The following is a 25,552-nucleotide window of genomic DNA, read 5'->3' as shown; positions in this document are numbered from 1 at the left end:
AAACAGCTTTAAAACAACAAAGTGAACGTCCCTGGAGGGGCCGAGTCGGAGTCGAGATCTCAAGTTGCGGTCAGACCTGCCAAAAGATAATCACGTATGATCGCCTTGACAACTGACAAGAGCCTGAGAAGAAAGGCGGGACTTGGTGGGATTGGTCAAGGGGGTCAGAGGCTGCTATGGGAAGAGGGTGGGCCCCGAATCATCGACGACCCCATTGGCCCAAAGATACTCCAGGGGAAGTGTCAAACAGAGATAAACACCAGGAAAAGAGTGACATGTGACCCATTACAGCTGGTGGTCCTGCCAGAATGAGTGACCCACCCAATAGCAAAACAGCTTTAAAACAAACCATGTGAATGTCCCCAGGGGGGCGGAGTCAGAGTCGAGATCTCGGCCCAAGCGATGGTCTGGGCTCCACCCACCCAATGCAGGCGGTCCTATCAGAATGACTGAACCCCCCCATATCACAAAACAGCTTCAAGACTACAATGTGAACGTCCCTGGAATGGACAAGTCAGAGTCAAGATTTCGGTCCAAATCGTCAATTGTGGCTGGACCTGCCAAAGGCGGATGACGTACAATCACCATGACAACTGAAGGAGCTTGAAAAGAAAGGTGGGACCTGGTGGGATTGGTCAAGGGGGTCAGAGGCTGCTATGGGAAGAGTGCTGGCCCGACTCATCGATGACCCCATTGGCCCAAAGATACTCAGTAGAAGTGACAAATAGACATAAATACCAGAACAAAGTGACGGTCTGAGCTCCACTCCACCCATTACAGCTGGTGGTCCTGCCTGAATGAGTGACCCACCCAATGGCAAAACAGCTTCAAAACAACAACGTGAAAGTCCCCAGAGGAGGCGGAGTCAGAATCAAGATCTCGGCCCACGTGACGGTCTGGGCTCCACCCCATCCAATGCAGCTGGTGGTCCTATCAGGATGACTGAACCCCCACCCCACCCCGACTAATGGCAAAACAGCTTGAAGACAACCCTGTGAACGTCCCTGGAATGGTCAAGTCAGAGTCGAGATCTCAATCCAAAATCGGGAATTTGTGGCCAGACTTGCAAAAAAGGTAGACGACGTTTGATCGCCTTGACAACTGACAGAGCTTGAAAAGAAAGGTGGGACCTGGTGGGACTGGTCAAGGGGCTGCTATAGGAAGAGGGTTGGCCCCCTTACTCATCGACAAGCCCATTGACCCAAAAATGCTGCAGGGGAAGCGTCAAGCAGATAAGTACCAGGACAAAGCGACGGTCCGGACTCCACCCCACCCAATACTGCTGGTGGTCCTGCCAGAATGACTGATCCCCCAACCCCCATGGTAAAACAGGTTCAAGACAATAATGTGAAAGTCGCGAGTCAAAGTTGAGATCTCAAGCCAAAATCAGGAATTTGTGGTCGGACCCATCAAAGGCGGATGGCATCTACTAAATGGTGGCGACTCCTACAGTCCATTCATTGTGGGTTACACGTGTACAGTAAGTTCATTTTGGACCACTTGGCAGAGATCTGATTTCACTTTACTACACTAAAGGGTCTTCCTCTGTTGACCGGTGTCAGAAAATGCCCAATTCAACCCACTGGGATTCAACAAGAAACTGGAAACCTGCCAACACTTGGGACACTGGAAGTGGAGACCCCCACCCCCCACCATGCTCTTTTGAGAAATATTTTACCAATATTTGAAAAACGTGGCCCAAAGTGAGCAAATACCAGGAAACAACGCAGCGCCATCTCTTTGATGCCAGCGTCCCCCGGCCTCCATTCGTTCCTTGTAGGCCTGAAGCGTCAGACGTCACCTTTGAGACTCTGCCGAAATGAAAAACCCCACAACACGAAAAGTACAAATCCGCATCACCCTCGGAGTTCACTGTATGAGCTGCCTCACCCAGGGGCTCCCTGTCACCCCGAGTTAGACGAGGTGGGCTCGATCGGTCTCTAACCCAAGATCAACTTCATGGTATCGGTCTCTAACCCAAGATCAACTTCATGGTAGCAGTAGGTTGACATACAGTAGAGAGGCTCGAGAAATCTGGGAAAGAGAGGAGGAACTGGAAGGATGAGGAAAATGTGGAGATGGGATGGGAGTCTCGGTGTAGGAGGAGAGCCTGAGGAGCGAGAAGGTTACTGAAATACCATGGAGGAAAGTAGAAATAATATGGGAACAGGATAAGGAGGAAGAAGGGGAATGGGATGAGGAAGAGGATGAAGGGGAATGGGATAAGGAGGAGAAAGAAGGGGAATGGGATGAGGAAAAAGGGGAATAGGAAAGGGAGGAGGAAGAAGGGGAATGGGATGAGGAGGAAAAAGGGGGACAGGATAAGGAGGAAGAAGGGGAATGGGATGAGGAGGAGAAAAGGGGATATAACATAAAGTTAAGGGGGAGGATGTTGATTGAGGGAGAAAGGGGGGGGGGTCTAGTGGAGGGTGACAGGATAAGCAAAGATGGAGTGGACTTATCAAGGCAGCTGACATCCCGTAAGGGATATCATCATTTGGGGGGTATCGAGGGGGTTAGGAGTTAGAAAAAGAAGATGGATAATCAAGATTGAGATTGAAACTCATGAAGAAGATTGAGATCCACCTAGAGAATCACCAAAACAAGAAAAATTTGCATTTCTTGATGTGATGGGTAGACATCTCTGGAACCGGGGGTCTGGGGGGCTCATGGAAGGGTTTTGGAGCCCTTTTAGGATGGTGCCTAGTCAACTTGACTCTCACCCACACCAAGCCCACCCATCCGACATGAGACAAAACTCAGTCTGTTTGTTTCTTTCAAAGTGCGAGCCACAGACTGGTTGGACTGAGTGACTGGGGATGTCAGACTACATGACTGCACATTACAATGGCCTCCGAAATGATGAAGGAGAGTCGCCACCCAACTCAAGAAAAAAAAAAAAAACCCAAAACGAGCGTCCAATTGATAAGAAAGAGGGGACAATGGAGAGTTTTGAAAAACGCCGACTCCTAATTGTGGTCTGATTGGTTGGTACCTATCACATGACCCTGAAAATGAAACTCAATCCTAGCACCAATAGAGTGCCTTTCCGATGAGGGGAGTCCGTGGGAACAGCATGAGACTGTCAAGTCAGCAGGAACCAAAAACCCTAAGGAACATTTCCACCATCCATCCATCCAAAGACTCCCAGATGTCTCTATTGCCCACCAACTCCTCCAGGACACCAAGGTGTTCCCAGGCCAACTGGGAGGGAGATATCATCTCTCCAGCATGTCCGGGGTCTTCCCGGTGGTCTCCTCCTGGTTGGCCACGCCCCAAAACCTTAGGAGGCGTCCAGGAAGACATCCTGCTCAGATGTCCCACCCTCCTCCAGTAGCCCTTTTCGACTTTGAGATTCTCCCGACTGTCTGCTCTCCTCAATCTAACTCTAAGGCCGAGGGCGGACAATTGGAGAAGGAAGCTCACTTCCGCTGCTTGTTTCTATAACCTCGTTCTTCTGGTCACTTACCCAACATTCACGGCCCACAGGTAAAGTGTAGGCAGGCAGGTCACTAGGTAAATGGAGAGCTCAGTGGTCTCTCTTCACCACGTGTGACTGCAGACCCCGCACGATCCATCGGTCAATCTCTTGGTCCCATCTTTCCTCACAGGTAAAGACCCCCCAAAATACTTAAAACTCCTACGCTTCAGGCAGCACCTCCTACTCACTGAATCTATTAGAAATCATTCAGGCCTCGGTACTGGAGAGGTGGACTTCAACAAATGGACGTGGTGTGAAGGTCGCTCCTTGGCCAGTTAGTGGACAGACACTTCACACGATGACGACACCGTAAAACTTCTACATGAGATAAATGTTTCTGCCCAGTATCTCCTTCCATAACCACATGAACAAACGTGCACCACGTGTTGGAAACGTAACAAAGTCGTTTAGTGCTTCTCCTACAGCAGCTATGAAGATGGTAACCTTGTCTGATCCCAATGCACTCCAGCACAACTTTCAATGTCAAACAAATCAGCCGACTGATTACTGATAGCCATAAACGCATCCTGAAACCCACTCAAGGTGAAGGAAACCTGGAAAAACCAGAGCTAGAGGAGGAAGGAGTAGATGGGCGTGAGGCAGACCCCCAGTAATGCTTTCCATAGCCTGCAAAACCCAGTCTTCCCTCACACACAAGTCCAAATTCAATACGAAGTCGTAACGCCCGCTCATCTGTTAGCTGGGAGACGCACACACCAGCCCGCTGCAGCACAAGGGTCTGACGGTCAGCGTGGACTTCAAGGTGAGGCTCGGGACCCTGTCAGTGCAATCAAATCACGGGGTTCTTTGGTGGAAACCAGGAGATTGATTCCCAAAGCTTGGTCCAGTTTGTTCGGTTGCTGATGCTGGTGCTTGGTTTATTCCCAGTATATTAACACATTGATCAAGTCACTTGGGGGGGTATGGGGAGGGGCTGGGGAGGGGGGTTCCCTTTTCCAGAAAAATGATGAGGCAGGACAACAATTTTAACTCAAGCTTGAGGGAGGGGAGGAATCTTGTTCTCCAGGAGAATCTTCTGATTCGTCTAAAGCGAGGTGGACACGCTGCTCGTCCATTCGCTTGGCTTGAACACGCTGAATGAGGCTGAAAAAGTCCTCGTCGGGGACAGTGGGAGCCCGGGGTCCTGGATCAGGCGGGGAGCAGCGCTGGTCATCAATTCTAGCAGACTGTAGAAAACAACAATTCAACACAAAGATTAAATGTAAGGAGACAACGTGAACGTTAAAACACACTGACGACACGACATCTCATCTCACACTCAATGCTGAGACCACTTGGGACCACTCATTGTCATCAGCGACGTATAAAATACCCAGCAGCCATAGTGGAGAGAAAGAAGACAGGGCTTTCTGGAAAAATGACTCAAGAAAATGTACAATCGGCCCCGAGAAATCTACTCAAGTAAAAGTTTAAAAGTCAGATATAGATATGAAAGGCACTATATAATAGATAGATAGATATGAAAGGCACTATATAATAGATAGATGATAGAAGGCACTATATAATAGATAGATAGATATGTGAAAGGCACTATATAATAGATATGAAAGGCACTATATAATAGATAGATGAAAGGCACTATATAATAGATAAGATAGATAGATGTGAAAGGCACTATATAATAGATAGATATGAAAGGCACTATATAATAGATAAGATAGATAAATAGATAATGAAAGACACTATATAATAGATAAGATAGATAGATGTGAAAGGCACTGTATAATAGATAGACAGACAGACAGATATGAAAAGCACTATATGTAATGAATTATTTTATTTTTATTTTTATATATAGATGGATATGAAATACACTATAGATAGATAGATAGATAGATAGAGTGAAAGGCACTATATAATAGATAGATAGAGAGATAGATACAAAAGGCATTATATAATCGATAGATAGGTAGATAGATCTGAAAGGCACTATATAATAGATAATGTTGGATCACAAACATTTGTAGTAATAATTTTTGTGATGCGTTGGCTGTTGAAAGGCTCTGTAATGAAGAATTGTGCTAACTGGCATAAAAGACCATCATAAAACTACTGCAGCTACAAGAGTGCAGGTTGTATACTTTATGTAGTTCTTCTGCCTCTGCTTCTTATGGTATTAGTTGCTTATGTGATCACTCATAATAAAAAGATAGCCGTCTGTGTGTCTGTGAATCTGTAGGTCCATCCAGTGTCTGTTTCCTTCATTCCAACATATGGTGCATCACAAACATTAACAGTCTTTACAAATCTCATACAAAATTGCATATAATAGAGCCATAATCACTGCATGTGTCATTCCAAACATTTGCAGCAATGTATTTTATTGCTATAAGGGTTTGCGCCATCACTACTTGTACCATCTGTAGAAAGCCATTGATATATTAATCGGACAGACACATTGATACACAGACACTTTTCCTGTTTTTAAGGTCCATTTTGAAATGAACAATAGCATTAACCTGACACATCTCTGCTTTCTGTGAATAAAAGTAAAAAGCTGTAAGTGCCAGTTGGAGATTCTTTTCCATGGAATAATTTGCTGTTGGTTATTGTGGTCAAGCTTTGGTTTCCATAGATGGAAGAGACATCATCACATGTCTAGACCAGCAGTTTGATGATAGAAGTTTATAGGATGGCACAAATCAAATTGATTGACACATTAACTACACCAAACCCTAACTTTAACACACAAAGTCCTAACGTTAAGAAAGCCCTAATTATAACCATTTATAGTTCACATTAACCACACAAACCCCCAACATTAACTCCCATTCTAAAACTGCTGATGTAGACCTGTGGTGACATAAGGTGCTGTGGCTCTGCTTTTATGAAACCCATAACAAGTGGCATATAACAGAGACATACGCATTGCACTTGCCATTTCAACCGATGACACATCACAGACATTTGCAGTAAAGCAATTTATTACTACAAATGTATGTGATGTGCCATCTACTGAAATGACAAATGCCAAGCATTTCATTACTATATGCCTTACAAAACACATCATTACTACAAATGTTTTTGATGCGCCATCTGTTGGAATAAAAAAACACAATGCATTTTTTTACTACATGCATTAGAAAATACACTGAAAATGTTACAACTGAGGTCTACAATGATTACTTACATTTATTCTGTCTTAGGTAGGTAGCACATTTAGTCCACCTAAATAAATTGACAAGCGTCTGTGTGTCCATCCGGTTGTCATGTCTCTGTCACTCCAACAGATGGCACATCACAAATATTTGTGGTATTAAACTGCATTACATTTGTCATTCCCACAGATGGGGCATCACAAACATAACACTGCTTTCACAAATCCCATACCAAATGGCATATGACAGAGACATATTTCATTCATTTGTCATTTTAGCAGATGGAAGTATACATTTTAATACTATATATGTTTGTGATGCGCCAGCTGTTGGAATGATAAATGGAATGCATTTTATTACTACAAATGTTTGTAATGTGCCATCTGTTGGAATGACAAATGCAAGGCAGTTTTTTACTACATGTAGTACAAAATACATTCCAATAGACGGTGCTGCATTGCAAACGTTAACACTGGGGTATACGGATGAGGATTATATAGATTTCATCCCGTCTTAGATGGCTAGCACAGCTAGTCCACCTAAACAAAAAGACAACTTTCTGTGTCTGTCTGGTTGCCACATCTCTTTCATTCCAACAGATGGTACATCACAAGCCAGTGTAAGAATGCATTTTAATATTACAAATGTTTCTGATATGCCATCAGTTGGAATGACAAATGTAATACATTTTAATACTGCATGTATTATAAAATACATTCCAACAGATGGTACACTGCAAATGAGGTCTATGTCGATTACTTAGATTTCAGCCTGTCTTAGATGGGTATTATATAATTCTATACAACAGCAGGCATGGCTATTTTCATATACACGTCTAATGTTTTTTCAGTTTCTAGTCACTACTTCTGTGCTTTTCTCTTTCTCATATTTTTTATGGCGGCCTTATGCTGCACTGCCACCTAAAGTCTAAAGTACTCTAAAGCCACCTTCAGTGCTGATAATGGGGATGGAAATGAAGACGCTGCCTACACAGCACACAAGGACCACCACTGCACCGTCATTAGATTTAGGAAATCAGGAGGACAACGAAGCAAGATGACATACCTGGCACTTCATCAACATGTTAAAGAACTCGTCACTGGGCTCCTGGGCGTCCGTGTCCCCACAGAGGTGTCCCAGGTTATTCTCAGTTATTCGGAGTCCCGGCAGGTTGCTAACATTGGCACGCTGATCATCTAAGCGGCGACTCTGAGAAGTGGCAATCAGGTCGAAGAACTCCTCTGTCTGGGGGGACGTCATCAGGGAGGATGGCACTAGAGGCAAATAAAGAGGAAAGGGTTAAGGGAGGTGCCTGTCAAACATGCCGTCAGACTCTCACGGGTTCGGTTGGCTTTGGGCGGCATATAAGGAGATGAGACTGGCAAGAGAGGGCACACAGAACCAGCAACTACCAACATGACCAGGACCCCAAAGTGGACAGTTTATGTTGTGTACTGTCAAAAAACTTCAAGGATGGGCGACTTGCAATTCCACCCCAAGTCACAGGGTGGCACTGCCTCCTAACGCCTCTCCTCTCCTACTCTCTGCAGAGCCAGAGAATCAGAGGCCAATCACGCATGATGTCACTTCTGGGCTTGGGGCGCCTGAACCTGCCCCTTCTGCCTCATCCACTTCATAATTGGCATCACCACCACCAATTTTTGTCAACTGTCACAATGTCATTAGATGCCCCAGTAATTTACCTTGGTTTGCGTTCACTAATAATATATTATTTAAAGATTAGGACATTCAAAGAAAAAGAATGACAATAAAACAATTCAAAAATTGTCCATTTAACAAGTTCAAAGTTCCTTAAACGTCCTCTTCCAGTGTGCGTCCATGGGTTCTTTAAAACAGTCAGGCTCCTATTCTGCTTGCCATTCCTCTTTTCTTCTGTCCCCATCACGAACTTATCCCACTGCTGCCACCAACTATGATGGTGCAGTCCTGCCCCACGCTACCGGGTCCCACTGGGAGCCTCTTCAACTTACCAGTAACATTTCTGAGGGCTGAGCCAGCTAATCAATTATTCATTTATTAAAAACGACCACAAATTCTGAGCCGCGGACCCTCTATCCCACAGTACAACACCAACGGTGTGCAGGAATAAAAAATGAGGGGCTGCACGACAGGGACGAGAGCAAAATTCCGGTACATTTCTCATTCCAATTCGTCCTGCACCAGACCAAAAGGGGCTGATTATCCACACCTACCCGGCCCGAGTCTCCCTATTAATTGTTGATTATTGAGATCAATGGAGTTTGAACTGGCGTCTCCGGTAGAGTGGCACACTTCTCTGGATAGCTGCTATTGTATTTGCTGGTACTGAGGGGCAACATGCATTCCCACTTTAAAGGATATCACTTTTGTTTTTCTAGTTAGCACCCAGGCAGGTGAAGGGACTTGCTCAGGGTCACACCAGGGTTTGAATCCCCAACCTCAGGGTTTGAAGTACCAAAGCTGTAACCCCTACACCATAATATAAAGTTCCATATCTTAGCCACTAGGGGGCATTGCTGGCTACAAAAAAACAAAACACAAAGAGCCTCTGATGGCCCAGCAGTCCCATTGTGAAGCTGGCACCTGTATGTACGCCAGAACCTACAGGGGGCATTAAGGGTTAACAGCAGCCCAAGGAGGCCTGGATTTGCTGCACTGGTTGACGCACCTTGGCATCTGTAAAGCGTCTCGGCAGATAAAAGCTGCTTTGTAAATGCAGACTTTAGCCTTCTGATTATAACATACTTGGAACTGATGTGGGCCGAAATTCAAAACGCTTGTCCGCAAGCAGCTGCTGGCATCGCGTGGGGGTTAAATGACAGGCCTTGTGTATTTTTTGGGTGCTGCCCGCTTTTTTTATTGGCTCAGTAACAATAAAAGACGCAGTCCATGAAATAAAACAAGAAATAACCTGGAGCACTGAGACTCGGAGAGAAGGAAATCAGACCGTGATTAGAGTTTAAACAAATCGATACAATAACATTTAAGGCTGTGTGTTTAATGTTTCGTGGTTGTAAGAGATGTTTGCCAATAGCTCAGAATAATAAGGCCAAGCAGATATATGTTTCCGGGCATTTTTTTTCTCCTTTATTCACTCCATTAATGATCCGATGGACTGGCGACTTTAAATTACGAGCATTGATTAAGAAAAGAGGATGTTGGTTGTGGATAGCAGAGCAACTCCAAGGGCTGGAAGGGTTTGATTTCTTAACCTTGACCTTAAAGTTCAAATGTTCAGCTGGGTGCCACTTATCTACAAGGCATGACCACGATCAAGTAAAATTACTGAAAACCAGCTGTGCTACCCATCTGACACAGGGCTGAAATCGAAGTAATTAATGTGGACCTCAGCGTGTTCAGCATTAACGTTTGCAGTGCACCATCCATTGGAATGCATTCTATAATGCTTGTTGTAATAAAATGCATGGCATTTGCCATTCCAATAGACGGCGCATCATAAACATTTTTAGTCATAAACTGTTTTGTAATGCATGTAGTAATAAAATACATGGCATTTGTCATTCCAACAGATGGTGCATCACGCACATTTGTAGTAATAAAGTATTTTGTAATGTATGCAGTAATAAAATGCATGGCATAAGTCATTCCAACAGATGGCGCATCACAAATATTTGTAGTAATAAACTGCATTGCGCATTTGTCAATCCAACAGATGGCGCATCACAAACATCTGTAGTAATAAAATGTTTTGTAATGCGTGTAATAATAAAATGCATGCCATTTGTCAATCCAACAGATGGCGCATCACAAACATTTTCTTTTATCCTACAAGTCGGAGTGTGGCGGAGTTGTGGCTCTGAGGCTAGGGATCTGCACTGGTAATAGGAAGGTTGCCGGTTAAAATCCCGTAAATGCCAAAAGGGACTCTGCTTTGTTTGGCCCTTGAGCAAAGCCCTTAACCTGTAATTGCTGAGCGCTTTGAGTAGTGAGATAAGTTCTATATAAATGCAAAGAATTATTATTATTAAGTCAACACATCCATAACCTGATCAAAGTGGTAAGGACTTCAAGAAGATCACTGGTGCAGACCGCCTCTTACTGGGATCTTGTTGGTTACCCTGATCCCGGGTCCACACTCAGAGGCACTCGCAGACTCAATATACAGTACAGTGTCCTCCATAATGTTTGGGACAAAGACCCATATTTCCTTGATTTCCCCCTGTGCTCCACAGTTTAAAATTACAAATCACACAATTCAGACTTGTTTCTGGTGTTTGGGGACTGGTGGCACCCTCTAGAGGTGACAAATGCTACCGCCAGGTATGGCAGTAGGCACTAGCTACACATGCTAAACTAATGGACATCACATCCTTGTGGCAAAACAGAAATTGGCACTCAGCCTTGACCTTGACTGCCAGAGTACCCATGAGTTGGTCTCAGTGCCCTCTCAGAACTTTCAGGTAGCCCTCCTACACATCAGAAGCACCCAAGGAAGATATAGATCTCTCAATGAGCGCTTACTTACCAGTCCCACCTTCAAGAGGAGACACCTGGTTGGAGGATGCTCCCTCAGTGCCATTCTGCTGCTCATCCAAAGGACAGCGCTGGTCATCCATGCGATTGCTCTGGAATTTACTGAGGAGGTCGAAAAAGCATTCTTCATCCGATGGGTCACGGCTGATCTTCTGAAAAACATGGAATCGCCAACACATTAAAAATGCCCAGGTGGCAAGGTGGAGCTGTCCTTTAGCACTGGAGTGACATGAAACAGAGTAGCCTACCCCCACTTCCTGGTGGAAAGGGGGGCATTATTACTACGCAGCCAAGTTACCTGCCAACCAAAAAACAAAGACGCACAACTCCTAAATCAGCCGACTATTACTCATGTTAACGGACTCTTGGAGACGCGGGAGAAACAAGGAGCCATAGTGAGGAGCATCGTCTTGGATAGATAAATGATTTATCTCTATTCTACATCTTATATAGTGTCTTCCACTTCTATCTATCTAGTGCCTTTCACATCTATCTGTCTATCTATCTATATCTAATTTTGTGATCCTGCTGACTATACTAAAACTAATATATTATATAGTACCTTTCATATCTATCTATCTATCTATCTATTATATAGTGCCTTTCACATCTGTCTATCGATCTTTTATACAGAGCCTTTTACATCTATCTATTATATAGTGCCTTTCACATCTATTTATATGTAATTTTGTGATCCTGCTGACTACTAAAACTAATATCTATTATATAGTTCCTTTCACATCTATCAATGTATCATTCATATAGTGCCTTTCACATACATCTATCTATCTATCATACAGTGCCTTTCATATCTATCATTCATATAGTGCCTTTCTCATCTATCTATTATATAGTGCCTTTCACAACTGTCTATTTATCATATAGTGCCTTTCACATCTACTTATCTATCTATCTACTTAGTGGTGTGAAAAACTATTTGCCCCCTTCCTGATTTCTTATTCTTTTGCATGTTTGTCACACAAAATGTTTCTGATCATCAAACACATTTAACCATTAGTCAAATATAACACAAGTAAACACAAAATGCAGTTTTTAAATGATGGTTTTTATTATTTAGGGAGAAAAAATCCAAACCTACATGGCCCCGTGTGAAAAAGTAATTGCCCCCTGAACCTAATAACTGGTTGGGCCACCCTTAGCAGCAATAACTGCAATCAAGCGTTTGCGATAACTTGCAATGAGTCTTTTACAGCGCTCTGGAGGAATTTTGGCCCACTCATCTTTGCAGAATTGTTGTAATTCAGCTTTATTTGAGGGTTTTCTAGCATGAACGCCTTTTTAAGGTCATGCCATAGCATCTCAATTGGATTCAGGTCAGGACTTTGACTAGGCCACTCCAAAGTCTTCATTTTGTTTTCTTCAGCCATTCAGAGGTGGATTTGCTGGTGTGTTTTGGGTCATTGTCCTGTTGCAGCACCCAAGATCGCTTCAGCTTGAGTTGACGAACAGATGGCCGGACATTCTCCTTCAGGATTTTTGGTAGACAGTAGAATTCATGGTTCCATCTATCACAGCAAGCCTTCCAGGTCCTGAAGCAGCAAAACAACCCCAGACCATCACACTACCACCACCATATTTTACTGTTGGTATGATGTTCTTTTTCTGAAATGCTGTGTTCCTTTTACGCCAGATGTAACGGGACATTTGCCTTCCAAAAGTTCAACTTTTGTCTCATCAGTCCACAAGGTATTTTCCCAAAAGTCTTGGCAATCATTGAGATGTTTCTTAGCAAAATTGAGACGAGCCCTAATGTTCTTTTGCTTAACAGTGGTTTGCGTCTTGGAAATCTGCCATGCAGGCCGTTTTGCCCAGTCTCTTTCTTATGGTGGAGTCGTGAACACTGACCTTAATTGAGGCAAGTGAGGCCTGCAGTTCTTTAGACGTTGTCCTGGGGTCTTTTGTGACCTCTCGGATGAGTCGTCTCTACGCTCTTGGGGTAATTTTGGTCGGCCGGCCACTCCTGGGAAGGTTCACCACTGTTCCATGTTTTTGCCATTTGTGGATAATGGCTCTCACTGTGGTTCGCTGGAGTCCCAAAGCTTTAGAAATGGCTTTATAACCTTTACCAGACTGATAGATCTCAATTACTTCTGTTCTCATTTGTTCCTGAATTTCTTTGGATCTTGGCATGATGTCTAGCTTTGGAGGTGCTTTTGGTCGACTTCTCTGTGTCAGGCAGCTCCTATTTAAATGATTTCTTGATTGAAACAGGTGTGGCAGTAATCAGGCCTGGGGGTGACTACGGAAATTGAACTCAGGTGTGATACACCACAGTTAGGTTATTTTTGAACAAGGGGCAATTACTTTTCACACAGGGCCATGTAGGTTTGGATTTTTTCTCCTAAATAATAAAACCATCATTTAAAAACTGCATTTTGTGTTTACTTGTGTTATATTTGACTAATGGTTAAATGTGTTTGATGATCAGAAACATTTTGTGTGACAAACATGCAAAAGAATAAGAAATCAGGAAGGGGGCAAATAGTTTTTCACACCACTTTATCTGTTATACAGTGCCTTTCACATCTATCTTTAGTGCCTTTAATATTTATATATCATGTAGTCCTTTCTGTGGGGCTTAGTGGGGTTGGGGTTTTGAAGGCTATTCCAGCTAGACAAGGGCAGAAGGCAGGAACAAATCCTGGAGCTGGCATCAGTCCATCACAGGGCGAATACACACACACAGGCCAATTTAGCATCACAGTTCACAGATAAACTCTGATGATCGGCAGCAAATCTCGAAGGCATAAGCTACAGTGGCGTGCAAAAGTATTCAACCCCATTGAAAGTCATCCTAATATTCTGCATGACAAAAGATTTGTCCTCATATTTATTATCCATTCAGTATTTCTAATGTGAACTCTTCTGCTGTAACAACAAACAAACTGAATAAAGAAACTGGGAAGAGGAAACAGAAGGCAGTTTGCCACAATTATCAATTTTAGACGTAATGGAAACGTATGGAGCACATGCCACTTGAGTTGCATTAATGGCGCCCCCCTTGTCATCAAAGGCTAATAATGCTGAAAGCACGATATAGACACTGGGGGGCGCCATTAATGTAAGTCAAGTGGCACGTGCTCCGTACATTTCCATTACGTCTGTGCAATGGACAGTGAGTGGTGCCATTTTGGAACCTCAGAAGGTGTGTGCTAGTGAGGGGGACCACCCCCCTTGTCATCGGCCTGTAGCACACACCTTCTGATGTTCCAAAATGGCACCACTCACTGTCCATTGCACAGACGTAATCGAAACATATGGAGCACGTGCCACTTGAGTTGCATTAATGGCGCCCCCCAGTGTATATAATGTGCTTTCAGCATTATTAGACTTGACTTTGATGACATCCCCCTCACTGAGTTTCACTTGAATTTCTAAAGTGGTTCCCCTCACTGTCCATTGCACAGACGTAATAGAAAGGTACAGTGGAAATGCCGATTGAGTTACATAAATGGCGGCCCCCCTCCCCGGTGTCTATGGCATGCTTTCAGTATGATTAGACTTTGATGACATTGGGGGGTTCCCCTAATCCCCTCACTGTCTGTACCACACACCTCTTGAGTTTCTAAAGTGGCGCCCCTCATTGTCCATTGCGTGGATGTAATGGAAAGGTACAGTGGAAATGCCACTTGAGCCAGGATGGCAGAGCTACAAAAGTCTAATAATGCTGAAAGCGTGTTATTGACACCGGGGGGCGCTGTTTATGTAACTCAAGCAGTATGTGCTCTGTACCCTTCTGTACTGACTGCACTGTGGACAGTGACAGCTGGTATTTTGTAGACTTGAGGGGCTTCTGCTATGAACCTCCCAGTCCTCAAAGTCTAATAATACTTAAAGCACACTATAGATCTATAGACCACAGAGGGGCGCCATTTATGGAATCAAACTTTTTCGTCGCCCCCGACTTTGTCCATTAAATAGACAACCAGGTTTGCAGCTTTGGTAAAATAAAGGGACCAGGCATCACCAACCCCCCCAGCTAGGACTCCATATGGGTGGGCTTTGACTGGCACTGCATATTAAGAAATTGGGAGGACGCCATTAATTAGGAAGCACAAGACTGCAAATCTTCATCCCCACCAGAGGAAGAGGTCAGTGCTCTGGATAAACAAAATGGATGGCTTCTCTGACAGACCGTGCAAAAGGAAATGAATTGAATGTCTGTGCTCAGCACCGGAGCTTGGCTCTATAAAATAAGTAAATTGAAAAAATTAATGACAAAGAATAACATTGCAGTGTCCTTCAGATGTCAAACGATTCCTCCATAAATCTCCCGCTTTAAGTTACTGAAAATAGAGGCAATTTAATGAAAAGTTTGTATTACACGAGTTCAGCGGAAGGCAGAAGGTAACGGAAGACACCGCAGTGCTTGGGGTCCATTTACAGAAAGTCCCTGCCTGAGAAAAATCGGTGATAATTAACAATAAAAGTGGCACCACAGCGCTGAAGAAATTGCAGGCGGCGGATGACAGGGGGCGTCTCGCTGCCCAATCCCGCCGCATGAAGACCACCCTCAGGTCCGAGAGCCTCTTTGTGTTTTCCCTCAGCAGCTCCCACTACTGGCCGGCTTGTCTTCTTTCCATCTCCAACTTCACTCGCCTCACAGAGGAGGATGGACCCCTGGAACGTCACAAGCAAGGTGAGAACTTTGGGGGTCTGACAGGGTCTCAGATCTCCTGACAAACCATGTGGTCCTCCTGAATTCTGAAAGTCTAAATTGTTAGGGGGTCCCGGAAATAAAAATTTTAAAACATGGTATACTGTTCTGACGTATTCAGTGCCCGTTACAGAGTTTGTGAGAGAAGTTCTTCCTGATGCTCTGGTTATCTCGTACACTCCAAAGACACGTAGGTTAGGTGGGCTGGACATGAGGTTTTGTGTGTGTGTGTGTGTGTGTTCACTCTGACTTATGGACTTGTGCCCCTTCCATACATTGTTTCTGCCTTGTGCCAGATGACTGCCAGGACAGGCGCCAGCTGCCCAGTGACAAGAAACTGGATGGAGAGACGTTGTGGCTGATGGCAAGAGTTCTTTACAGGCTGAATGGGGAAAGATAAATGTCTGGGAGCAGGATGGGCGGGGCCATACGAGTGTTAGGCTGCTGGCTGGGCGGGGCCATACGAGTTTATGGCCACCGTTTGGGTGGGGTTATATGTGTGTGTTTGGCAGAAGGCTGGGCGGGACAACATGAGTGTCTGCCTGCTGGCTGGGCATTGCCATATGAGTGTGTGGCACCTTAAGGGCCATGTGGCCTCAGGTTAGGTGGGACTATATGTGTATTTGGGCACAGGCTGGGTTGGGTCATATGTGTGAGGGTGGAGCCATACGAGTGTTAAGCTGCTGACTGGGCAGGGCCATATGAGTGTGTGGCCACCATTTGGGTGGGGTTATGGGTGTGTGGGGCTTCAGGCTGGGCAGAGCTATACAAGTGTGTGACCGCAGGCTGGGCGGGGCCATAAGAGTGTGTAGCTACATGTTGGGTGGAGTCATATGTGTGTGTGGCACCTTGAAGACACTGTGACCTCAGGTTGGGTGGGAGTATTTGTGTGTTTGGCTACAGGCTGGGTGGTGTCACATGTGTGTGCGTGTGTGGCAGCTTGTTTGGCCACGTGGCCACATGTGGGTAGGACTACATGTGTGTCAGGCAGCATGCTGAAAGGAGCCATACGAGTGTGTGGCTGCAGGTTGGGTAGCCTATATGAGTGTGTGGACATAGGCTGGGCAGGGACATATAAGTGTGTGGGCATAGACAGGGGGTGGCGGCATATAAATGTGTATTCGGGGTCACATGTGTGTGTGGCAATTTGTTGGTTGTCTGGCTGGGTGGGACCATATGAGTGTGTGGCCACAGACTGGGTGAGGGGGGGGGCATATGATGTGTGGCCATAGACTGGGTGGGGGGGGCTATATGAGTGTGTGGCCGCAGACTTGGGCATATGAGTGTGTGGCCACAGACTGGGGGGGGGGATCGGTCATATGAGTGTTTGGCCACAGACGGGGTGGGGGGGGGCATATGAGTGTGTGGCCACAGAATGGGTGGAGGGGCCATATGAGCGTGTGGCCACAGACTTGGTGGGGGACATATGAGTGTGTGGCCACAGAATGGGTGGGGGGCTATATGAGTGTGTGGCTGCAGACTTGGTGGGGGACATATGGCGTGTGGCCACAGACTCGGTGGGGTGTATATGAGTGTGTGGCCACAGACTGGGTGGGGGTCGGTCATATGAGTGTTTGGCCAGACTGGGTGGGGGCTATATGAGTGTGTGGCCGCAGACTTGGTGGGGGGCTATATGAGTGTGTGGCTGCAGACTTGGTGGGGGCATATGAGCGTGTGGCCACAGACTGGGTGGGGGCCATATGAGCGTGTTGCCACAGACTGGGTGGGGGGCCACATGAGTATGTGGCCACATACTCGTGGGGGCCATAGACTCGGTGGGGGCATATGAGTGTGTGGCTGCAGACTGGGCGGGGACACACGTGTGTGTGGCAGTTTGCTGGTTGTGTGTACGCAGGCTGTGCAGGGCTGTATGTGTGTTTGGCAGCAGATGAGGGGGGTATGGGGGCATATGAGTATGTGGCAGTAGACTGGGTTGGGGTCACACAAATGTGTGTGAAGTCATTTGGAGACAATGGGACTCGCATGGTGATTCCTGGGAGTCCCAGATTTTACAGATTGCTTTGTAACTCTTTTCCTGACTGATGTATTTTCCATATCTCCAAATGTAAACTGTTATCATTTCAATTTGGTTCTTGGATTGATTGATTAAGTAAGGAGACAATTACTTTTTCACATGGGTGATGCAGGGGTTGTTTTTTTGCCTTCTATAAATCAAATCAAGCTGTGTGTTATGCCCTTGAGGGTCCCAAAGCATGCAAGTCCCAAACAGTTCCACAAATTGCACAATAGAGGGGGAAACACTGTTAAAAACCCCGGCTAGATACATTAAGAGCCACATGGAATCCTTATCAATAATAAAAAAAAAAAAAACCAAAATCTGTGGAGCACAAAAGGCCAAAAAGGACTTGACTAAAAGGCAATAGCAATCCAATGCAAAGAAAAAAAAATGTCTCAATATAAAATCCAAAGCGAAGTCCAAACTAAAGCACAAGTTCAAAAACCTGAGTAGTCACAATGAGCAAAGAAAAAACACAAGAGAGCTCACCACACCACAAGTGCATTCTGGAGACTGTGTGCGTCGGCCCCGCCTTTACAGGGCTGAGGGCAGTCCCTTGTGATGATGGACAGACGGCCCCGCCTCTTGGGCAACCACCCACAAAACAGAGGAAACATAACAGAGGCATGGAGAACAAAGCAGATAATTAACAAACGCAACACTGACACAAAAACAAACAAAAAGGACATAAAATAAGGAACCGAACTGTCATGTCTCAGCCGGCTGTCCTCCTCTTTTGTCCTTCCGTGAGAATCCTAAAGCCAAAGAGGACTGTTTCATTTATGTTAGGTAGAATGCCCAGAGGGGACTGGGTGGTCTCATGGTCTGGAATCCCTACAGATTTTATTTTTCTCCAGCCGTCTGGAGTTTTTGTTTTTCTGTCCCCTGGCCATTGAACCTTACTCTTATTCGATGTTAATGTTGATTTATTTTTTATAATTATGTCTTTCATTTTTCTATTCTTTAATATGTAAAGCACTTTGAGCTACTGTTTGTATGAAAATGTGCTATATAAATAAATGTTGTTGTTGTTGTTGTGTTTTTTGATGCTGTTATTTATGTGCATTACTCTTTCTTGTTGGCTTTGTCTGTGTATACAAGCTGCCTTTGCTATGAGTGGTCCCTCCAGGAGGCGGGGCCACCTGCCAGTCACCCTATAAATCTGGAAAGTCCGAACTTCCTGGCATTTCATTTCAAAAGCGCCTGGGACTTGGTGAGCCTAGTTGTGTTTATTGCGATTCTTGTACATTTACTGGATCTCGGATTGTTTGACTTTCCGCTCCGTTTTCCCACCTTGTTTTTCGGATTTTGTTTGATTTGGACCGCCGTTGCTACTGTGGAGTAGAGCTTCACTTCACTTTTTGTGAAGAATAAATCTTTTTATTTTATAAAAAAGTCAGTGCTTTCCCCTTATGGCTAAGCCGGGAAGAGACAAGAAGAACACAGCAGTGAATGAGTAATCGCTATGAACACCGTGGGGTTGGGTCGGGAGGGGTTGCGTTTGGCGAGCCCCAAAATGGATTCCCGCAGGGCAGCATGGGAGTTGTGTTCCATTTGTAGGGTTCTGTGTTAGGGGGTCTGCACCAGGGGAGCTGTCTGTCAGATATTAACTACCTGGCCGAGAGGTGACTCTCTTGGATTGGATGTTCAAAGGAAGCCCCCACTTGGGCTGGAGAATCCGAGTCGGGAGGATTTAAAAAAGGAAAGAGAAGAATCATCCGATCATTCCGGAAGAAGGGGCAGAATGAGGGACGTTATTTGAACCCGGGACTGCGTTTGCAGCCATTTTGTCAGGGGTTTGGTGTTCTGGTGTGCCCCCTAGAGGCCACACTAATAAAATATAAACAAAGTGAAAGGGTCCGACGACTTTGGCGTGTGTCCAGAATGTTCTTCCGTGGACGTCCGTGTTTTCTGTCCGACTTGCTCTCAGCTGCACTTTGAAAGAGTCTCTCCTTTCATTTTGCTTTTATTGTCACAATCGGAGCCCAGAACAATTTGGCTATTTTTAACGGCATCATCAGGGCAATGCATTAACATTATTTGTGACACTCTATTTGTCACTTCAGGAATGTGAGCGGGTCGGTCTCATTACCTTCTATCTATCCACAGTTTAACCCATTCATCATCTCGACAGTCACGTTTTCCGAGTCTCCGTATTTACATGGAAACGGCCATCTGTCATGGGATTCGGTTGGCTGGCTCTATCGACAGAGATAATTTACACAATTAGGCTGCGAGGGGTCCTGTGACTGCTGAAGCCCAGACCGCCATTACCGAAATGATTGTAACCGCCAGCTTCATCCTTCAGCTCAGAGCCACAGCAGAGAAAGGGGGAAGGAAAAAACAAAAACCTCCGGCATCCTCACTGGGGGGAATTTACAAGATAGGATGATAGGAGGGTCTCTATAGAGAAAGAAAAAACAAAAAACAAAAATAAACGACAGGCAGCTGTCACAAAGAGAAGCGCCGCTCGTGCCATCGCTGCAGATGTCACCAGGTCCTTTCAACACGGCTCAGTGCTTTCATTGTTCTTGATGGCCCTGTGCTTTACAGCCCAAATCAAAGCTGCACAATGTCACCTTCCAGTAGGCAAAGGATGACAAAAATTCAACTGACAATCAGTTTTAGAAGCCCTCGAGGCACCAACACGTGACCTGCGTGCCCAGAAAGCCGAGGACAAGGACGTCAGGCCACATGTCACCCATAAAATATGGGAATGACCAGTCTGTGACCTCCAGAAATGCAGTTACTAATCGATCCTCTGATGAGTATTTGCTTGAGCTTTACAACTGGGAGGACCCCCAATGTCAACACAGCCCCGGTGTGATGGGCACAAAGAGGTGACGAAGGCAGAGGTCTTCACAAATACAGTGAAGGGGCTTCCTCGAGCTGGAAATGTCCGCGTCATTTAAATGTCACTCACAAATACGAGAAGTGCCTGTGTCTGGGACATTGGGGGTCGGAGATGGGGGGGAGTGGGTGTGCATCGTCAGCTCCAGGCCCTCACAATGTCACAAAGGGGAAACAGTCCTGTGAAAAAGTAAGGGCACCCCATTGGCATGGCTTTATTTTTAAGATATAAGCCCATACCTAAGACTTGACTGTCATTTAGAGAAAGGAGGCCATTCAGTCCATAAAGCTTGTTGGTGCGGCTAATAGCTAAGCTACGCTGTCCCAGTGTCTCAGCCAGAGCCCTTTTACAGGCCATTAGGGCTTCGCCTTCAACTCCACGTCTCGGTAGTTTGCTGCAGAGCCCCACAGCACTTTGCGTAAAGAAGAGCTTCCTGGCATCAGCCCTGCCCTGCACTGCCCCTCAAATTCTACTGATGTCCTCCAGTTTGGGATTCACCCTCAAGATCAAAGAATTCTGCGGGACTGACTTTCTCAATGTGTCCTGAATGTGGACAACCCCCTCAAAACCCGAAGAGCTGTGTTATACCAAATGGTTTGATTACACGTGAGCCCGGAATTACAGCACAGGCAATCTACGCAGTCCTCTCACCTCGATAGAGTCTTAAGGTACCACACTGAAAAAAAACACACACACCGATTACGACTGAACACTCCTGCTCTGGTGGGCCACTGTGGTGAAGGGTGGCTCAGTCTGCGGTTTGAACTTACGTTTGAAATATTATTAAAAACATACTGTATCATTCAGAACTAGTGCACCATGTCTGACGAGTACATGACAGAGACAGACAGCTGCGAAAGGCGCTATACTACATCAACAGACAAACAGATAGGTAGGAAGTCACTATGTAACACTTAAAGGCATTACATTAGATAGACAGATAAACAGATAGATAGATAGATAGATAGAAGGCACTATATAATAGATAGATAGATGTGAAAGGCACTAATAGATGGATAGACGTGAAAGGCACTATAAGATAGATAAAGGTGTAAGGCACTATATTATATATAGAAAGATAGACAGATAGATAGATGTGAAAGGAACTTTATAATATATAGAAATATATGAAAGGCACTAATAGATAGATAGGTAGATAGATAGATGTGAAAGGCACTATATAATATATAGAAAGATATGAAAGGCACTATATAATAGATAGATAGACAGATAGATAGATGTGAAAGGCACTATATAATATATAGAAAGATATGAAAGGCACTATATAATAAATAGACAGAGAGATAGATAGATATGAAAGGCACTATATGAATGATGGATGGATAGATAGATAAATGTAAAAGGTACTAATTAATAGATAGATAGATATAAAAACCCACGCAGACACGGGGAGAACATGCAAACTCCACGCAGGGAGGACCCGGGAAGCGAACCTGGGTCTCCTAACTGTGAGGCAGCAGTGCTATCCACTGCGCCACCATGCCGCCCAGAGACAGACATGAAAGGCACTATATAAGAGCAACAGTCAGATGTAGTTAGGCTGTCATAAAGGCACAGGTTACTGGGTTGAGTTTCACCTGATATTAAACATTTACGATGGGCTGCGTTTTGGGGACACACTGCTCTCTTGGTACAAAGCCCGTCAGTGTATAGGGCTGCATTTAGCTTCAAAATAAGAATAAGTAGAGTTTTACAGATTCAGAGATTGTCCAGCGGAAGGCCAATCAGAAAACAGAGTAAGGTGGGCTGTACTGGTAGGTTGTGGGTAGAAGGGGAGGAATGTGGTGACCACCTCGCTTGCCCCTCAGACATTCCAGAAACACTTCCTAGTATCATCTGAGGTTTCAACTCCAGTTCCAGAATCTTTTCCCCTGCAATTCCAATGTTCCACAATTCAGTTCTCCACAACTCGGCATTTGCTGTGTTGTCTCGAGAAACTAATGAGGAAAGTGGGACTGGTGGTCTGCGTACCGACTGAGTGTGGAGTAGGATCTATAGGATATGGCGCTAGAACAGTGGGTGAATGTTGATGTCGCCTACATTCCCAAACTGGTGGAGTCTGTGCCAGGCAGGAACTGCAGCCGCTCTTGGGTCCCACAGAGGAGTTCTGCACCGTTAAAGGAGACTTAGCCAGGGGTGACTCGTTATCTATATATTTATGTTATATAGTTTTTCTGATATATCTTATGATATGATATATGTGATATATTATACTAGCATTCAGAGTTGTGAGGCTCCAAAGCCTTTCCTGGTAGCAACTGCCAGGCCATTGAGTAGCCCACCTGTGCACACAGACCCTCACTGGGCCCATTTTGAATCGCCAGCCATCCTATTCTGATGAACAGTTACCATCCATTCTCATCATGAAAGTATTAGCACATCACCCGCTGTCCTTTCATACTGTACATAAGTTATTGAAATCAATTTTAAAGTCCTAATGACGTGAATTATTATTTTTTAATTAATGATGATATTATTCATTCAGTGACAACTGACCTCGAGAAGCTGGAGGGCCAAGGATGGATGCGTCTGGTCAGACGGGGCTCCCATTAATTGTTTCAGTGTATTTCTACTTACGCAGCCTGTTCTTAGATCATCCGTCCATCCATTCCTCAATGCTTCACTTTCTAAGCCTGTGCATCTGTTATATGGAAGAAGGTGAAACAGCAGAAAAGGGGAAGCTCACCCAAACAATGCATGGACCCATTTTCCAAACCTGCTTATCCAGAGAAGGATCGCAGGGAAGCTGCAGCCATTCCCAGTAAGTATTGGGCACAAGGCAGGGATGCAAACTGACTGCAGGGAAAATCCAAACACACACAGACCACCAATCGACCTAACCTGTACGACCTTGGGCTGGAGAGAAGGGGAGCTGACCCACATGAGAAGAACATGCAAACTCCAGGCCTTGAACCCCAGTCTTTTTGTTGTAACGCAGCAGTGCCTGTCATATACTAGGAGTCCCAAAGCTCTAAAGAGTATCTTCAAGTTCCACAAGCACTTCCAAAAATACTCACTAGAGGGGGATATCACCGTCAAACCCCAGCTAGTAATCAAGGTACAGGCAGGATCTGTTTAAAATCTGTCAGTCAGTCATTATCCAACCTGCTACTTCCTAACTACAGGGTCACGGGGGTCTGCTGGAGCCAATCCCAGCCAGCACAGAGCGCAAGGCAGGAACAAATCCCGGGTAGGGCACACACACACCCACCAAGCACACACTAGGGACAATTTAGGATTGCCAGTGCACCTAACCTGCATGGTGTCTTTGGACTGTGGGAGGAAACCCACGCAGGCACAGGAGAGAACATGCAAACTCTACACAGGGAGGACCCGGGAAGCAAACCCTTCAGGGTCTCCTAACTGCAAGGCAGCAGCGCTACCCACTGCACCACCGTGCCGCCCTCTGTTTAAAATAAGATATATTCTTAACACAGTGCTCAGTAAGAAGAGCAGGCCCAGAAGAGCACAAAAGAAACTGTCTGAAGGGGAGGCAATCCAAGTCACATAAAGTCCCAATAGAGAAATCCAAGGCAAGGTCACAAAAAGGAGCAAAACGTCAAAGCACCCAGAGAGCCAATAATTCAAAGAAATAACAGAAAAACACAAGTAAGCTCACCACACAAGTACGTACATTCAAAAACGAACCGCCAGGAACTGTGGGGCACTCTCTGGTTTTATAAGTCGGAGGGCAGTGCCCACTGGTGATTGGCAGGTGGCCCCGCCTCTTGGGAGACCACCCACAAAACAAATGGAATGTAACAAAGCAACTTAAATACATAGACATAACTAAAGCTAAACGAAAACGCACATAAACAACACAACTTAATAAGGAACCCTGGCTGGGGCAGTACAATAATAATAATATAATATAATATAATATCTATAGTAATAAAAGGCAAAGCCCTCACTGACTCACTGACTCATCACTAATTCTCCAACTTCCCGTGTAGGTAGAAGGCTGAAATTTGGCAGGCTCATTCCTTACAGCTTACTTACAAAAGTTAAGCAGGTTTCATTTCGAAATTCTACGTGTAACGGTCATAACTGAATCCTACTTACTTACATATATACGGCCATAGCCTGCAGCTCGGTCGCTGTGTGAGGTGGAGTTGCGTCCCTCGTCGTCGCGCCGCCCAAGTAATTGAGTGCATTTCCATTTAAGGCCGTCTGTCAGCAGCAACTTTGATGTTTATGAATGTTTAAACTCTTAACACTAGAGTTACCAGAGCCTACGAAAAAACTCGTAATTCTGTCCCACCTTAAATTGCTTCTTAAATCCCTTCACACCTCTCCGCCAGCGTCTTTTGTCCTCTAAATGTGCTGATAAAGAGAAGCTCGGAGCAGCCGGCTATTCCATCCCCCCACCAATTTAGAACGTGCACGAACTTCTCTCAGCTCAGGCCTTGATTGAGTATCTGGGAGTGAAGTGGAGTTTTAGAGTGGAAATAATAGATCGTTGTTTGGAACACACGCATTTCATGTCTGTTCTGTTTCTACAGTAATCTGTGTAAACACATTGTTAAAACAGAAACGTTTTTTATATTTTAGTAGTAGATGACAAAATGTAGGCATTAACTATATAATGTATGAAGCCTGAAGTCCAAATATCAAAGAAGCATTTTCACAAAAGGTACAAATATAACACAACAATTGCGCTTTTCTTCAAAAATATAACTGCAGAAACAAAAAGCCGCCTTAACATGCGACATTGACACCCGTTTACTGTAACTGCCTCCATGGTGCAATAGAATCAGTTCCCGCCTGGGAATCAAAAGGTTACGAGTTTGATCCTGCACCACTCCATTTTGAGAAGTAAACTGCTCTTGGTCTTACTATTTTAGAATAAAAACATACATTTGATTTCAGTCTGTAACAGCCGGTGTAATTT

The 25,552-nt window shown here is 45.0% G+C and overlaps 1 protein-coding gene across 2 annotated transcripts in view; it reads right to left on the bottom strand.

Moving 5' to 3' along the window:
• Nucleotides 1–2,268: 2,268 nt before the first annotated feature.
• gpsm1b (G protein signaling modulator 1b) overlaps nucleotides 2,269–25,552 on the bottom strand; it is a 213,297-nt gene continuing 190,013 nt past the window's right edge. For both annotated transcript variants that reach the window (XM_039762646.1, XM_039762645.1), the window contains 3 exons: nucleotides 11,087–11,246; nucleotides 7,666–7,874; nucleotides 2,269–4,668 (listed from right to left, as the gene is read on the bottom strand). In XM_039762646.1, coding sequence (XP_039618580.1) covers nucleotides 4,468–4,668; nucleotides 7,666–7,874; nucleotides 11,087–11,246 — 570 coding nt within the window. In that variant the 3' untranslated portion in view covers nucleotides 2,269–4,467. The remainder of the gene's footprint in view (nucleotides 4,669–7,665; nucleotides 7,875–11,086; nucleotides 11,247–25,552) is intronic.

Source organism: Polypterus senegalus, chromosome 9 (assembly GCF_016835505.1).
Source record: "Polypterus senegalus isolate Bchr_013 chromosome 9, ASM1683550v1, whole genome shotgun sequence".
Taxonomy (NCBI): Eukaryota; Metazoa; Chordata; class Cladistia; order Polypteriformes; family Polypteridae; genus Polypterus; species Polypterus senegalus.
This window is presented reverse-complemented; position numbering and strand designations above follow the sequence as displayed.